The 17,632-nt window shown below is 43.6% G+C and overlaps 1 protein-coding gene across 1 annotated transcript in view; it reads left to right on the top strand.

The window, feature by feature from the left end:
- Positions 1–17,632, top strand: part of Sox5 (SRY (sex determining region Y)-box 5) — a 710,484-nt gene that overhangs the window by 445,808 nt on the left and 247,044 nt on the right. Inside the window, exon 8 of the mRNA XM_013025067.1 lies at positions 4,221–4,289. Within this exon, the coding sequence (XP_012880521.1) occupies positions 4,221–4,289 (69 nt within the window). The remainder of the gene's footprint in view (positions 1–4,220; positions 4,290–17,632) is intronic.

Here is a 17,632-nt window from a genome sequence, read left to right as displayed (position 1 = left end):
CTGCAGAGACCCTGCCCCTCCATCCCAGCTCCCCCCCACGGTAAGCCCACAGGGGGTGGGGGGTGCCTTCACGCTGATGACAGACATAGGTGTGAGGTATGATCGGGACTGTATCCTAAAATTCAGGTCCGCTTCCCGTTTAGTAGGCCTTTCTCCTCTCACTGTCTCCCTAGAAGCCGCTGCTCTCGGTTAGCAGATTCACCTGCCCTCTGACCACCAGCACATGCACCGAGCCTTCCGCCTTTCCTCCAGATGCCCCCCCCTTCCGACAGTATGGGGGTTTGAACTCGGGGCCTTACTCTTGGCCGTGCGTCCCAGCCCTTACCCTACCCTTACTTGTTTGTTTGTTTCTTTCGCTGAAGTCTGGGTTTTTGTTTTTTGTTTCAGCTAGAGTCTCATGCATCTTTGCCCAAGCGGGCCTGAGATGTGGATCTCTCTGTCTCCACCCCCAATGTAGGTGTGAGCCAAGACGCCTGGCTGGTTTGTGGAGACGCCATTTTCATAACTTTCTTTTTCCTAACCTTTCGCTGTGATCTCCCACGTCTACCTGGAAAGTAGCTGGGCTTATAGGGATGAGCCACCACACCCAGCGGTAGGAGATTATGTCTGAGCTCTACTCCATGTCCATCTCTTCAACAAGGACGTGTTGAACATGGATTTGATGCTGGATTCCATCCTACTTACAGGAAGTGTAGCAGGGTATAAAAATCCCCTCCATGTTAGCGTGTTGGGGGAGAGCTAGGTAAATTAATCGGGACACTGTGGTACATGTTGTGAAGTATTCATGGGGAGCACCAAGCAGGACACTGGAGAGGAGGGCGTCCGAGGGAGATGAGCAGCTTTAAACCTATGTGTTCAAGGAAAACCTCAGTGACCTGATCATACCCAAACAGAACCTTCTAGAAGGCTGCGCCCCTCCCCCCCAGTCACACTATTCCAGATGGAAGGAAGAACAAGCAGGCGCAGGGGCACAGAGTGAATCCTCGGGCAGCTTTATGAAAGACGAAGGGAAGAGTGGGTTGACAAAGCCAGCGAGGCAGGGAGACCAAGCCCTTTAGACTTTAACTGAGTGAGACACAAAGGGCCCCATCTCCATTTATTCACTTGTTTGTTTGCCGGTCCTGGGACTTGAACTCAGGGCCTGGGCACTGTCCCTGAACTCCTTTCGCTCAAGGCTGGCGCCCTACCACGTTGAGCCACAGCACCATTTCTGGTTTTCTGGTGGCTCATGGGAGATCAGGGTCTCAAGGGCTTTCCTGCCCCGGGCTGTCTTTGAACCGGGAGAGGATGACAGTCATGAGCTACGAGCACTGGGCAGGCATTGTAACTTGAAAGGAACTCTGCGCATGCTGACTTGGGGTAGGCTGTTGAGAACGAGGAGGGAGGGATAGGGACAAATCGTCCAGGGAAGTGACTGGCCCCAAGCAAAAGCAAGCGCCGAGAGTTGGGATCCGTACTTGCTAGCTTCTCCAGCTAGTGCTGAAAGGACTTTTGCAAGTTTCATGAGTGGAAGGACAGAACTAGGCATAATGGATACTATTCCTCCACCTGCGAAGGTTCATTTCGCAGCATTTCAAAGGCCAAATGAAAGTATTACAATCATACAGTTGTACCATTGCTCACAAGAGAATGAACTTCCCGCAGTCAGCTAGACGGCTCTCCTACTTTTAGTCCTAGTCATGTGTCTGTTTATTTCCTGATTACTCAGCTTTCAGAAGGTCAAGGTGATGCTCTTGTGAGGGAAGTGATAGAGATGGTTCTCATTTATTGTTGGGAACGCAATCCAGAACTGTGTTTAACCAAGGAGATCAGAATGTGATCTAGAGCTACTCATGACCATGTGGACGTTTCCTAGAGAGGTTAGACATTTTACATCCTTCTGAGCAGTTTATTTACCTTCTATCATGCAATAAAGCATTTAAAATTCTCTTCCAATCTATGAATTCTTACCTTCTTACCAAATGTTCAATTTCTTCCCATACCATCTCTGAATCAACATGAATGAAACGTACATACTCCTTCTGCTTAACTTTAAAACACATGTGGACTTCTTTCTCAGAGACAGAATGATATTTAAAAGTAAATGAAGGGCTGGGAAGGTGGCTCCGTGGTAGAGCGCTTGCCTTACATGCATGAAGCCCTGGGTTCGATTCCTCAGCACCACACAAGCAGAAAAAGGCAGAAGTGGTGCTGTGGCTCAAGTGATAGAGTGTTAGCCTTGAGCTGAAGAGCTGAGGGACAGCGCCCAGGCCCTGAATTCAGACCCACAACTGACAAAAAGAAAAAAAAAAGTAAATGAAGCTAAGAGCCAGTGGTTCATGCCTGTAATCCTAGCTACTCAGGAGGCTGAGATTCTGAGGATCACGGTTCAAAGCCAGCCTGGGCAGGAAAGTCCATGAGTCCCTCATCTCCAACAAACCACCAGAAAACCAGAAGTGTGCTGTGGCTCAAGTGGTAGAGCTCTACTCTTGAGCAAAAGAGCTCACAGACAGCACCCAGGCCCGGAGTTCAAACCCCACAATTGACATAAAAGGGAAAAAAAGTAAAAGAACATAAAGTCATGATACATTGTGTTAATTAAGTAAATAGAAAGGTTGTTCTGAGACCAGACAACAGGGTGATGATTGTGCTATGTGTGAAAACTCATCAGATCAGGGGCAGGACACTCGGAAACCAGTTCAGGTCCTGTTCGTGCTGTTGAGCATGAGCCTTTGATTAAGTCTCTGCATAAATGACTCTGACTCTTAAAATGCAGGTGTACCTGGGAACCAGTGCATCATACCTATAATCCTGGGTACCCTGGAGGCTGAGATCCAAGAATCACAGTTCAAAGCCAGCCACGGCAAGAAAGCCTATGAGACTCTTTCTTCAACCACTAAAAAGTTACAAGGGAGGTGTGGTTCAAGTGGTAGATGGACTCCCTTGAATAGAAAAAAAAAAAAAGCAAGAGCAGGAGGTCCAGGGTTTAAGCCCTGTTAAGAGCAGAAAACAAACAAAAGCACCAAAACAACAGCGTAAACGCAGATGTAGGGCCAAACGATCCAATCCAGGACACTTGACATACCCAAGTAAAGAGGTTTAGAGAAATGAATGTGATTGTAATTGAGCTTGGAGAATTTTCACATTTAATAACAGAAGCAGAAGGAAGAAAACCAGGGAAATACCAGAGGTGCTGGAGAAAGTTCTAGAAAAAGGGTTGACAGTTAGATTCTAAGGAAATGTGAGCAGGTAAGAGTTCAAGCTGGGCACTGTAATCCTAGCCACTCAGGAGGCCGAGATCTGAGATTCAGTGTGGAATCAACCCAGAGAAACAAACCTAAGCAAACTCTTCTCTCTAATTAGCCAGCAAAAAGCTGGATGTAAAGCTGTGGCTCAACTGGTAGAGTTCCAGCATTGGGTGTAAAAGCTAAGCAAGAAGACCCCAAGGTCCTGAGTTCAATCCCAGGTAACCAGCATAAGCAAACAAACAATCAAATCAGTGACACATTTTGGGATTGCTGACACAGAAGTGACTGCTGACGTTGAGAATCTCACCTAGATTTGTGTGTGTGGAAGGAGCTGGTGGTTCAAAGTTTACCAGAGGCCAACATGACAACTGAATTCACAAACCACCACCACAAAAATAAGCTACATTTAGCTTAAACTTCATGCGAGTCACAACCCCTTTGTCACAACAACTTCAATGGTTGTTGCTGCTGTTGTTGTTGTTGTTTTGTCTGTTGTAGGGCCTGAACTCTGGGTCTGGGCACAGTCCCTCAGTTCTTCAGCTCAAGGCTGGCACTCTACCACTTGAGCCACAGCGCCACTTCCAGCTTTTTCTGCTTAGGTGGTGCTGAGGAATCGAACCCAGGGCCTCATGCATGCAAGGCAAGCGCTCTACCACTGAGCCACCTGCCCAGCCCCGCTTTCTCTGATAGAGAAAGGCTGGCCATGTAGGAACTGTGGAAGTTTTTGGCCATCTCCCTTTCTGTGGCTTGCTGGAGTAGATCAGACTGTAGGACCGCTGGGTTCTCTGTTCTAGGCCAAAGGAAAGAGACCAAGTAGCTGGTCCTAGAGCCTAAATCCTTTGTCTGGTCCTTCTTAAGGATGACTTGCGTACAGTGTAGGCCATGGTGGTCTATATCCTCATCGATGGGGAGACAAGAGGCTGGTGCTCCCCCCCGCCCCACCCCGAGAAAGTCAGTACAATGGTAACCTTGCCTCCTTTGATCTCTTTTCAGATTGCCAGACAGCAGCAACAACTTCTGCAGCAGCAACACAAAATCAATTTGCTCCAGCAACAGATTCAGGTCAGAAACCCTCCTTCCGAGACCCTTCCAGCCCCTGCACACAACAGGTTGACTCATGATTTTAATCTGCTTCTCACTAAAACATGACCTAACTCCATTTTTGCATCCTGATGTGACCTGAACAAAACTGACCTCCAACCTGAACAATTCTTTCGGGGCCCCACTCATGAACTGTGTCCTTGGGTGCTGGGTGAACTTTACATATGGCTGCACTCCGGGCCAGGTCTGCCAGTGGTGGGGGTTCAGTCAAAGTGTGCAGCCAAGAACTTGAACCGCATTTGAGGAGAAATTACTGTAGAGAAATGATTCTTTTCCTCTAGGCGTTCATGTTGAAAAATATGTCTGTAAATGTTTTTATTAGGGTGGGTTGGAGTACCCAAACAGAAGTACAGGGGCAGAAAGAACTCTGTGTGTGTGTGTGTGTGTGTGTGTGTGTGTGCGCGCGCGCGCGTGCACGCACACGAGTGATTTTGTGTGTGTGTGTATGGGGATTCTGGAGCTTGAACTCTGGGTATAGGTACTGTCCCTGAGCGTGTGTGTGTGTGGGGGGGGGGATTCTGGAGCTTGAACTCAGGGCGTAGATACTGTCCCTGAGCTGCTTTTGCTCAACGTTTGCACTCTACCACTTGAACTGCAGCTCCACTTCCAGTTTGTTTGAAGTTTAATTGAAGCTTAGTCTCGTGGACTTTTCCTATCCACGGTTGGCTTCGAACCACAATCCTGAGATCTTAGCTTCCTGAGTAGTTAGGATTATAGGAGTGAACCACTGGCACCTGGCTTGAAAAACAAAACAAAACAAAACATTTTTTAAACTCTAAGTCCAAGAGACATGAATGAAAGTAGCTAACTAAGGCAATGGAACATCGTTGCGAAGTTCTAACCCAAAGCCTGTCATTCACTTAGCTGTAATTATGTAATTGCAAACTATACAGAGTACTTTTTGATTGTTGGTACCTGGGCTCGAATCTGGGCTTGGAGCTCACGTGGCTTGCGTATAGCTAAGCAGTCTATGATTTAAAACTCTTCCCTCATTTCCATGTTGCTGGTTTAGACCAAAGCACACATCCTCATTCTCAGTAACAGGTGCTTTGTGTCGAAACTGTTTTAAAATAATTCCAGCCATCAAGTGTTGAAATTATGGCAGCCTCTCACCGTCAGTGACAAGTACAATTCAGTGAAGGAACAAGAGTCTCAAACTTTCATGATTTCCAGGAGACAAAAGCAAGCTCTGTTGTTTAATAGAAGTTACACACACACAAAAATTCTGAAATCCTGTAAGTATGGGTAGAGTTCAGTAAATGGTTTATTTGATCCACTAGTTAGATGAGTCAACACACTGCTTTCTTTGGAGAATTATTCCACAACTGTAAACATTAGGCTCCCTAGTGGATTTTAAGGAGAAATCGTTTTCTTGCTGCAGAGAATGGAACATTCTCATCTCTTTGTCACAGCATTTTTGAGGTGAAAAATACTTTAGAAAAAAAGAAAAAGTGTTCCTTTTCCCAGACCTACTCTAGAAAGCTGAGATCTGAGAACCACCATTGATAGCCAGCTTGGGAAAGAAAGCCTCAATGATTCATTAGAAAGCCGGAAGTGGAGCTGCAACTCTGGGAACAGCACCTAGGCCCCGAGTTCAAGCCCCGTGACCAGGCCCAGATGTACATAAATGAATAATTAAAAATTTAAAAAGTAATCCTTCCTAGGAACGGTATGACTATAGGAAACCATAGTTTTCCATGGAACTAATACCTTGACCCCAAATCATACCAGTGGTTCACAGATACAAGCAGGATTCAAAGGCAAAGTTTTCTCACTGTTTATAAAAAAAATTGTTAGGATGAGAGTTGTAACAGCTTAGAATTTCTGTTTGACAACCATGTGGAGGTGTGGTCTCCACTCATTTACGGAGTTAAACAAAACATGGCCCCCTACGGGAAGGAACATCACACTGAAAATGGTGTATCACCCATGTCGAATGCCATGCATGTTGAATGCCATACATGTTTTGTATCATACATTTTGGGGGCAGTCTTATAATCATTTAATGTTCGTGAAAGGCATAATGTATTTGAGTTATTTACTCTGCTTAGAGGTGGTTAACACAATTATGGTGAGCATAATGGACCAGTGTGTGTAAAAACCTGACATGTGAAGTGTGGTAAGAACAGACTCATTTTCTCGCATAAATCCTATCGCATTTCTTTTTAAAATGCTTTCCCTGCCCTTTTGTAACTTTCCCTCATTTCTTCTTCTCCCTTGCAAATATGGGACAAGGAGGGAGAAGAAGACCAGGGCCTTCTAGGTTTAGAAAGTCAAATCTAGAACGTGTAATCTTTTGATGGTATTGGGGTTTGAACTCAGGACCTTGCGCTTGTGAATAAATAGGTGCTCTACTACTCCAGCCATGCCTTCAGCTGCTTTTACTTTTGCTGTTTTTCCATTAGTTTCCCTCCCCAACACCCCGGACTTCTATTTATGTTTCCCAGGTAGCTGGGATGAAAGGGACATGCTACCATGCTTGGTTTTTTTAACTGGTTGAGATGGTGTCTCTTGAGTTATTCCTGTCCCACAGGCTTGTCTCCAACCATAATCCTCTTGATCTCTGCCTCCTGAGTAGCTAGGATTCCGAGCATGAGTTATCCTACCCATCTTCATTATACTTTTTGTTTTAAGAAAAAAAGAATGTACAACCAAATCCCTACAGAAAAATGTCCCATAGATTACATTCTGTTGGCTATTTGAAAATACTTGGGCTGTATTCTGAGGTATTTCTACTTAAAAAAAATTACACAATTACGCAGTCTAAACGCCTTGTAGAAATAAATATATTAGCTTACATCATTTATTATGACTCTATTTCCTTCGCTATTTTATACTAGTGTGAGTTGCTCAGACCTCAGAAAACAGACCAGTGCGAATTCTGTGTTGACGGAACTTTGAACGACAGCGTTAGATACTCCAGCGTTAAACGGTCTCATAATTGTTTTCATTATAACTATAAATGACTTGAACTTGATCTTACGTATCAGGCAAAACAAATAACACCTTTACCTGGATTAGACAGGTCTGCCCTGTGGGTTCTCCTTGACTCATCAAGAACTAGAAAAGGATAATTGTCACACACGAGTTGATATGTTATGTGGCAGGAAGGATATTTCTTACTCCTTTTAGTGGGATCCCTCTAAAGGAGAACAGGTTTCGATGTCTTCCCTTCCATTGGAAAGAACATACTTAAAAATGTACAATCAGTCTCGGCGCATTTTTATCTGTATGCAGCCAAGCTGATCTCCTAGAATCTATAAACCAGGTTCTTTAAAATTTCTCTTGACCTGTTCATTCTAATTCTACCTTCTCAACTCTCAACCTGGATAGGAAAGGGTAGCTTGCTTGAACTTTTGAGCAGTTTATTCAGAGAAAAATGCCATGAGATTCTACATGTGAATTAATTTCATTAAATTACTGAGGAGGAGTTCCTTATGAACTGTATTTTTTTCTTAAAAAAAAAAAGTAACCTTAGCTCTAAAAACAGTGTCATTCCAATTGGAATGAAAATTTAGTCGGCATCTTTTCCCTCTTAGAGATTTTATGGCGTTATACCATTTTCTGCCAGCTGATTCACACAACTCATTAGCATGAGAAGTTTTATTAAAGTTTTCTGTTATTCTTTGCAGTACCACAATTTAGTTCTCCGTACAAATAAAATCATGTTAGCATCCCAGAAATATTCTTCTTTCCTCAACAATGTCCAATTTTCTTTATGAGACTTGAGGAGCACCCACAGATTTCCTGTTCTACTATTGTATGCAGTATTTCCTTCTAACGTGTCTGCTTAATAGCCTTAAATGACAGTACGTGTTTTATTTTCATTTGCTGTTTATTTCCTTATTTATTTATGTTCCTACTCGGGTTTAAACTCAAAGCCTTGACTGTTGCTTAGTGTTTGGGCGCATGGCTAGCGCTCTACCACTTGGGCCACAGGTCCACTTTGCTCCTTGTTTTTGGCTAGTCAGCTGGAAATAAGAGTCTTGTAGATTTGTCTATCAGGGCCAGCTTCAAAGTGAGCTTGTCAGATCTCAGCCTCGGGAGTAGCTGGGATTACAGTTGTAAGCCGCCAGTGTCTGACTCTAGCTAACTTTTTCCCATTATTACATGGAACTTGTACAGATGTCAGAAAACCTTTCAAGACCTTCTCTCTTTCCAGATCAATGTGGTTCTTAATGGGGAAAGGGAAGGACCCGTTCTTTCTCTTACTCCACTGACTCCACAGTTTAACCACTTTATTTCCCAGTTTCCTTTGTTTTTCATAAACTGTATTGTTATTATGAAGGTGTGGTGGGAGAGGGCTTACCATTTCACAAGTCATCTCTTTGGACACGTGACCTCTTCCTTCACGTTTCCCCAGTTCACCCCTCCTATCCCTGTCCACAAGTTTCACAGTTCATTTCCCCCACACTGAGTGCCACATTTGCCTTGGTTCACCCTTCCTCCCGGCTTTTCTGTGCTCCTTCCTTTCCTCCCCTCAATAGACAGCACAAACAACAACAGCAGCAAAAACACCACCACCACCACCACCACCAGCACCACCACCACCACCACCACCACCACCCACCACCACCACCACCACCAAAAACCTTGTTTCTATTTCCTGGAATTTGTTTTGAAAAATAGCAGTTGAAGCATTTGTTTTTACAGTAAGTCATGTTGGTGGTGAGTTGGTTTGCATTTCAAATCATGAACCAGGACTCGAGGTTCATCTTGGCTCACTGTTAGGAAGCCCTTTCTGAGTAACTGAAGAATGATCTCTCAGCCTTCACGGTGACCCCACGTGGAGTATTTCCTGGGGCCCAAGTTCTTCTTATTTTTGGAGCTTCCAAGGAGACGAGAGTTTCCATAGTTTTAGGTGTGTGTGTGTGTGTGTGTGTGTGTGTGTGTGTGTGTGTTATAACCGTATCACACACATGTTTTTTACCCTATGTTCTTTACCCTTCTGCTGGATAAACTTTTAAGATTTTGGGCACCTGCAGAGAGAGTGAGTCCTGAAATGCGTGGTGTCCCATCAGACATCCGCGCAGGCAAAGTTCAGACACTTTCCTCCACTCTGTTTCCCATGATGCTCTCTCACTGGGCTGTCCACGCTTGAACTTTCCTGAGAGATTTCCAAAAAGTGTATGTCAGTGTCCCCTCTGCCCAGCCTCTCCAAATCCTGCACATCGTATTGACCGGAGGGAGAGTCCTTGGTAGTTAATAACCACTGTTATTGTGTCTGACTCAGAAGGTGAGCACATGTCGGCTGAGTCATCGCTTTGGGTCACTGCTTCAGTCTGGGGTTCTGAGCAGAACAAAGGAAACATTTGTATTCCTTGTTCTCTTCACCAGGCAGAGTGCAATCCTAGTATGCTCTGGGAAAGAATTTCATCCTGAAGATATAATAGCGCATTCTATCTGACTTAGTGAAATGACATTTCAGTTATATTTGTGTGTGTGTGTGTGTGTGTGTGTGTGTGTGTGTGTGTGTGTGCGCGTGTGTTTTAAGATGGAGAGCAGTGGTATAGAATTAGATGTAACCAAATGCAGTCTTCACACCTTCATCGCTTATTTGCTGTGTGATCTGGGAAAAATTTCTCACCTCCTCTGAGTTTACTACTCTCTTTCGTTATGTGGGAATTGTAACTCAGAACTCATGTCTGGTTACTTTAATTACTAAATGAACTGGAGCTGGACATTTTAGACAGCAGGTGACATTAATGAATTTTGATTCAGTCATTACAGATGAATTGTTTTTCCTTCTGCATTTCCAATGATGGACAATTGAATGAGTATTTCCAGCCAGAAAAGGATTTCTAGGAATATGCACACAGACACACATGCACATGTATGCACACATGTCTGTACACATATTCGTACACATAAAATCAGCATATAAAAATCACTCAAAACTGAGGTTGGTATTCCAAATTTGTACTATTCTACAACAACATGGAGCTTAATGATTTCTTTTATTAAATCCATCTCTCATTTTTACATTTCTAAACAGACGCGGTCAGGTTAGCAGTTTTTCCCAGAGTCACTAACTTGTTACTTATGCAAAAGTGGCTGCATTCCATGTATCCTAAATTTTGACCCAGTTTAATTTTATTTCACCAACAGTCTACCATTTAAGGCTGAACAATCCAAAATTTTCAAAATGAGTCTTCTTTCCCTGAGAACGAATTCTTCCAAAGTAAATAATAATAATAACAATAAGTAAATGAAACAAATCCAAGTTGACTTTTGTACACTTGAAGGATAAAGTTGCAATATGTGTTCCACCAATGTGTGTTAAAAAGGTTTGTTTCATTTTATTGGAGCCCAAGTTCTCCGAGATCAGTAGACTTTGGGTAATTCTTGGTAAAATTAGCATGCAGAAAGAAATCCGTTGAGATATATTGTATTGAAAGCATAAAGAACGTGAAAGGTGAAAAAAAAATAGTACCTGCCTGACCTGCTGATTTATGATTTCTGTCTCCAAGAGGGGTAAGTTGGAAGCATTTTAACCTTCCTCCCGCTCACCACCACGCCTCCCAGAGCACACACGGGAGCATAAAGAACTTACAAGGTAACCAGGTCTCTTTTGGAGCCTAGAAATGCCAGAAATAAATACCAGGCAATTAAGGTAGCAGTTCAGCCCGAGGAGCATTCTTAACTCCTTAAGCTCCAGTGAGTGTAATAAAACACAAAACAACTGGACACAGGATGTTTCTCCACGTCCAGAGAGATGATTAGAAGAGGCAGTAGCGTGAGAGCATTCGCTGTGAAGTCAGATTTTCCCCCTTCAACTTTCCGGAAGCAAGAATGTCCACGTGAGAAGACAGGTGGGCCTTGGTCCTGAAGAAGGAAAGTAAAGGACTGTAATTTCTTCACCCCCCCCCCATTGTGTAGAATGGACGCTGGGCCGTTTCAAGCATTCCCCTTCAATAGGTCTCCCGATGACAATGACAGAGTTCAGTCATTCCTATTTCCATCTTCTTTCTCTGCCTACAAACGCCTATCCCTCTAGCCAGAGCTACAGACAGCTTGAGGTGCCTCCATGGTCTTCATTTCCACACTGTAACAACATGCTACAAGGCTTGTAAAAGCGCCTGGAAGAAATGAGCCTAGTCCTTCACATGGTGCTCAGCCCTGTGTCTCAGAAGACGTCATGTTGAATGGAATCCATTACTTTCTGTTTGTTCAGCATTCACATTTCTATCTGGCGGCTCATGCCTGAAACGTTACCTAGTCAGGAGGCTGAGATCTGAGGATCGCAGTTCAAAGCCAACCCCCAGCAAGAAAAGCGTGTGAGACTCTGATCTCCAATGAAGCACCAGAAAACCAGAAGTGGAGCTGTGGCTCAAGTGGTAGAGCCAAAGAGTTGAAGAGGTAAAGCTCTGAGAAAGCGCTCAGACTCCAGACCAGCAAGAAAAAAAGAGTCGATAGATAGGTAAGTAGATAGAAAGACAGACAGACAACAGATAGAATTACAAAATTTTATAGGTAGATGGGTAGGTGGGTAGATAGATAGATAGATAGATAGATAGATAGATAGATAGATAGATAGATAGATAGATAGATAGATGTAAAAATTTTATATATTAACCCGGAAGTATAACGATGTTCTTAGGTCACTTCCTGCCACTCTAACATCCTCTCCTATTCCCGCCCCCATGCTACGGTTATATGTCCTTTAAGTCTCTTCGTTTGCTTGCCTAGAGTGTGGGTCTTGACACCCGGTTTGGCATCTCCATTTCCTCACTCCACCTGCCAATTCTCCTCCTCTCCCCACCTACCTGTAACAGACACAAACCAAGACGTGTCCTTTACCTGCCAGAAGTCTCGAACATTGAGAGTCAGTGGCCAAGTGTTTACAATTCAAACAGAAGTGTGTGTGTGTGTGTGTGTGTGTTTGTGTGTCTGTGTGTCTGTGTGTGTCTGTGTGTGTCTGTGTCTGTGTCTGTGTCCTGGGTAGTCCAGTAGGCGGTTGACATTTGCCTTCTGAGGAGAGTTTTGTGATTTCCTAGGATTTCTGATTGCCTTTCTTTTCTGTTGGTTCATTTCTATTCTCTGCTCTTATTACTGGTCTTAAAACTGACCGGAACAAATCAGCCTCTAAGTTCTGGCTTCCCTATTAGCTGCTTCCTGGCCATTCTCTTGGGGTTTTTCTTGGGAGGGGGGTTATTTGGTGGATTTATTAAACAATGATAATTAATAAAGAGAATTCTTTTGGCAGTCGTACAGTTTGATCCATTTGCATTTGCTAGCTAGTCACTTTACCACTCAAACCACATCACCACACCGTTTGGCTTTAATTAATTAACTAATTACCACGCTTTGGTCTAGAGCCTCAATTTTATACCTGGGCAAGTCTGGACTAAGATCTGCCTATGTACACTTCCTGCACATCTGGGTTGATAGGTGTCTGCCGTCCTACCAGTCCTTGATTGGTTGAGATGAGGTCTCACTGGGACTAGCCTCGAGCTTTGCGCCTCCAGATCTCCATCCCCAACCCCCTACTGTCATAGTCACCATGCCTGGCTGAGAATTATAACTATAACTTGGACGATGAATGCCCAAACTGAAAACCCCAAACCCACAGAGCCCTTAAGTTGAAGTGAAGCTGGGAAGTGTTGAAGAGTTACGATCCTGATTTTTGAAATGCATCCTGACTTGTCTAAAAAAAAAAAAAAAGAATGTGGGAGATGTATTTCATGGGAGGAAATTCTTTTCCTGTCAACCTTTTTTTTTATGCCAAATCAGAGCGAAACTTCCTGATTCTTCTTTCTCTGTTGTCCCGTGTCTATGCTATTTTTGTTTGTCAGACTTTCTCTGTACAATTTCTGCACAGAATTCTAATGCAGTGCAGACCACGTAAACAATCGTTTAGTCTCTATTTAGTGTTGCTGTGTTCTAGAAGAAAGTTCTGTTTTGTGAGCTGTGCTTCCAAACCCACTGACCTGCTGCGCTTTATACCCAAGAAAGCTTAATAAAAAAATGTGTTGTTATCACGACAAAGGTGACCTGCAGAGGGGTGACAGTTCCACCGTCGGGTCATGAGCGCATTTCTGTTGGGACTGCGACCCCCTTCCCTCAGTCTCTCCCAGAGCCCCCTTCCCCTCCCCTTTCACCCGTGGTAGAGTTCATTCTCCACATGGTACCCAGGGAGGACCACGGCTGTATTTTGCTATTGTTCTTTTTCACACGTTTTCAACACAGCCTTTCTAGAGTCACTGAGAATGGCCCAGAGCAGTTTTCTCACAACTTCCCAACCTTTGTCGCCAAGTTGTGACCTGTTCACAGAAGTGCTCACTGGCTCTGGGACTCTGCACCCCACATCCTGTCAATCCACAGAATGAAGTACAGGAGGTCGGGAATCCACCCAGACTTAGGTAAAATCCTGGGAACCAGACTCTTAGAAGCAGGAAACAGAACCAACCAAAAGCCACTCAACAAACCACACCAAGGGGTTTGGAGACTTTATACCGGAAGTCAGTGTCGGCCTAAAAGAGATAACCAAAAGTTGGTGTACACAAAGTCTCCGTAAGCAATTTCTACTTCCTGTTGTAGCTAGAGAAAGCTATCAAATGTGTAGAACATGAGACATCAGCGAAATAAACAGACCTTCGACAGGAAGAGAGCAAAGGATTCTGGGAATGAGCATAGTACCCTCACCTTTCTTTGTGTTATTGTCAAGGTGATGTACAGAGAGGTCACAGTTACATAGGCAAGGTCATAAGGACATTCCTTGTCCACCTGGTTACCCCCTCCCTCATTTTTCCCCTATTCCCCTTCCCCTCCACCCCCAAGTTTACAGATCATTTCTGACCTGTTGTCTTGTGAATATCACTGTTGCCTTGGTTCCCCCTTGTCCTTTATCCCACCAACCTGCTGTTCCCCTTCCCTTCCCTAATCCAAATAAAGGTACATACAATACCAGGGCACCGAAATCAAATACAACAGGGGCTATACCATAGCGGGAAGAACACACAAAAGAAACAAAAAAAAATCACACAGTACATTAAAAACCACAACAGCAAGAAAAACCTCTTGTGTCCATGTCTTGAAGTTCATTTCACTTAGCATCAACTTGTATGGTCGTATGAACACAGCTATTGAGCTAGTCTGTTCATCTGCTAAGATTATCCCAGCTGCATCTATTCATCTGCTAAGATTATCCTAGATGTATACTAAATACTGCAAATGGGGGAAGCCATGGGACCTGTTTTCTTTGGGTCTGGTTTACTTCACCTAGTATGAGTTTGGTCCAAGTCTTTCCATTTCCTTACAAAGGTGGAGCATATACATATATATTAATTAATATGTATATTATATATATATATATATATATATGCAGTGGAATTCTGTGCTTCCATCAAGAAGAATGACACTGCCCCTCACTCACTCCAGGCATTCTCGACACTCGATAAATCTGCTTAATTCCCTAACCAGAAGATGACTGCTTCTCTTCCCAGCTTTCACCTGGAAACTTCCCTGTAACATAAAGACAATGAGAAACTCACTGGCTCTGTGTGTGTGTGTGTGTGTGTGTGTGTGTGTGTGTGTGTGTGGTGGGTCAGGAAGGGATTTTTTTATTTTTATTTTTCCAGAAAAAGAAAAGCAAATGAGTTGAATAAGATGGGAAGAAAAAAAAAATAAGGCACTAAAGAACAAAAAAATAAGGCACTAAAACAACTTTCATAATACTGGATCATCTATAGTTTTTGTATCTGTTAAAGGAAAAGGAATAAAAGGAATTCCTTTTTCCACAGTGAATGTTGTAGAAAATGGTAAATTCTCAGTGTTTTACTTACCTCAGTGGCACTGAATAAAGACAGTCCTGAGGGCTTGAACTCAGGGCCTGGGCGCTGTCCCTGAGCTTCTTTGGCTCAAGGCTACCGCTCTACCACTTGAGCCACGGCATCACTTCTGGCTTTTTTCTGAGTACTTTATTGGAGATAAAAGTCTCACACACTTCCCCACCTGGGCTGTGATCCTCAGATCTCAGCCTCCTGAGTAGCTGGGACAACAGACAGATGTGAGACACTGGGGTCCTGCTCTACTTCTTTGTTTTGTGTTTTTTGGGGGATTTTTGGGGGAAGTGTTTCTCAGTGGAATAGCTAATCCCTCTTCTCCTCGGTCTCACTGTGTGGGTGTCCTGCCCAGCCAGAAGATGGCTGAGTGGTTCAAAGGCTCTTTGCCTGACTTTTTCTTTTTCTTTTTTCACCTGGGCTTGCTTCCTGAGATCATTTAGCTGAGTGGCTTTGTGTTCTGTTCTGAGCATAATACCCCTCAATTTGCCTCACCAACTTACATCTCTTTCCCTCTTTCAGAGGAAAGCCCGCGTGTCTGCCTGGCCTATTTAAATGAGCCCCTCCAGGACAAAATAGCGAAATTTACATTCCTAATCTTACATTTTTTAAAAACTCTTTCCTCTATCTTCTTCAAGTGCCTTCTTTCTTAGCCCCTTCCTGGCTGTATAGAACACCATCTGCCATGAGGTGTTGCCAAATAACCTTCGGTTATTGTATCTCATGTCACAATCAATCCGTCAACACAGGCTCAGGCACCCGGATTGACCAGATGAGCTGTGCATAGTGCACAAGTCTATAATCCTAGCTACTTGGGAGGTCGAGATTATGGGATTGCTGTACATAACTAGAATAGCATAAAAGCTGAAGAGACTCCATCTCAATACATAGCCGGGTGCAGTAGCACGCTGCAGACATCCCCAGGAATGCAGCAAAGCATATGAATGTCCAGAACGAGTCTGGACCTAACTCGAGTCTGCCTCAAAAGTAACAAGTGCACAAAGACACAAGACACGTGGATCAAGAAGTTAATCTTCCTGCCCCACCAGCAGAAGACCCTGATTTCAATTCCCAACACTGCCAAAACAGAATTTTATTAGACAAAAAAAAACAACCCAAAACAAAAAACCCCAAGTAGCCACGTGCTAGTGGTTCACACCTGTAATCCCAGCTACTCAACAGCTGAGAACTGAGAGTCCAGATTCAAAGCCAGCACGGGCAGGAAAGTCCATGAGACTCTAATCTCCAGTGAACCACCAGAAAACCGCCAATAGTGCTGTGGCTCAAGTGGTAGAGTGCTCGTCTTGAGAGAAAAAGCTCAGGGACAGCACCAGGTCCTGAGTTCAAGCCCCATGGCTGACAAAAAAAAAAAAAGAAACAAAAAGAAAAAAGAAAGGAGAAGAGGTATCACGCTACTGTTCAGCATCGTGTCCATCTGTTGATCACATGTTTATATAGCTATCTATTGGCTATAGAGGGTTGTGTATCCATACGCACACTCAAATCGCTATGTGTCATTTTTCAGCAGTTACTTTTCATTTCGCCTCTCTGTTTATTACCAAAACACACATTTAGTTTATTTTTTTCCTTTCCCCAGAAGGAGTTAGCTCTGAATACATTTTTCTATTCCCTTCCATTTCGATCTAGCTTTTCTTGACCCAGCCCGTAGCCTTGCAACTACTCTTGGGGTCTGACTCATCTGGTGTAACTTCTAGCTCTTTCCTTGCACTTTTTTACTTTATTTTCTCACTCCATTGGATCAGATGTCTCCATTGAATTAAAAAAACCCGATTGCCTGGGATTAGAGAAGAGGCATATTTGGTCGAGTGGTAGCCAATAAGGGAAGGAGTCGATGTGCTGAGTTCAAATCCCAGTATACAATACTAAAAAAAAAGTCGATCATCAATAATTTTGTTTTAATTTTAAAATTAAATTACTTGATAATCCCCCCAGAGGGTGACTCAGTGTTGAGGGAAAGAGAAACAGAGAAAGAGAGAGAGAGAGAGCAATTAAGGAAACACAATCAGGCTGGAACAGAGGTGTTCCACAGTGTTCAGATCACATATGCTGGCTGCCTTTTTCTGAGGGAGACTTTGTCACTAGAACCCATGTCATGCAGCCAGAAAGAAAAAAGAAAAAAAAGGGAAAAAAATAAAAAAGAAGAGGAGGGCTGGGGCTGCCAAAAAGTAAATCAAGAGATAACAATAAAATGTCTCTGTTGCCTGGTGGAGGTGTTTAGGATGTGTTTTCTTCATATCTTCACCCGCCCCTAATTGAGAATGCTTTAAAATTGAATGACTAGCAGTCAAAACGTGTTTGCTTCAAGCTGAGAAGAAAAATGCTGGTGTCTCCGCTTCCAAACTGATTGCGCTTTATACACATCTGACAGCCACAGACACTTTGAGTGACTGATAAGTGGGAAGCTTTTGCCACTTATGAAGGAATGCGGGCTGAAAAGAAAAGACCCGAGCGCGTGGAGAAGCTCTGGCATGTTCAAAATAACATCTTACATCAGTCAACCTC

Source organism: Dipodomys ordii, unplaced genomic scaffold, assembly GCF_000151885.1.
Source record: "Dipodomys ordii isolate 6190 unplaced genomic scaffold, Dord_2.0 Scaffold81, whole genome shotgun sequence".
In the NCBI taxonomy this organism is placed as follows: domain Eukaryota; kingdom Metazoa; phylum Chordata; class Mammalia; order Rodentia; family Heteromyidae; genus Dipodomys; species Dipodomys ordii.
This window is presented reverse-complemented; position numbering and strand designations above follow the sequence as displayed.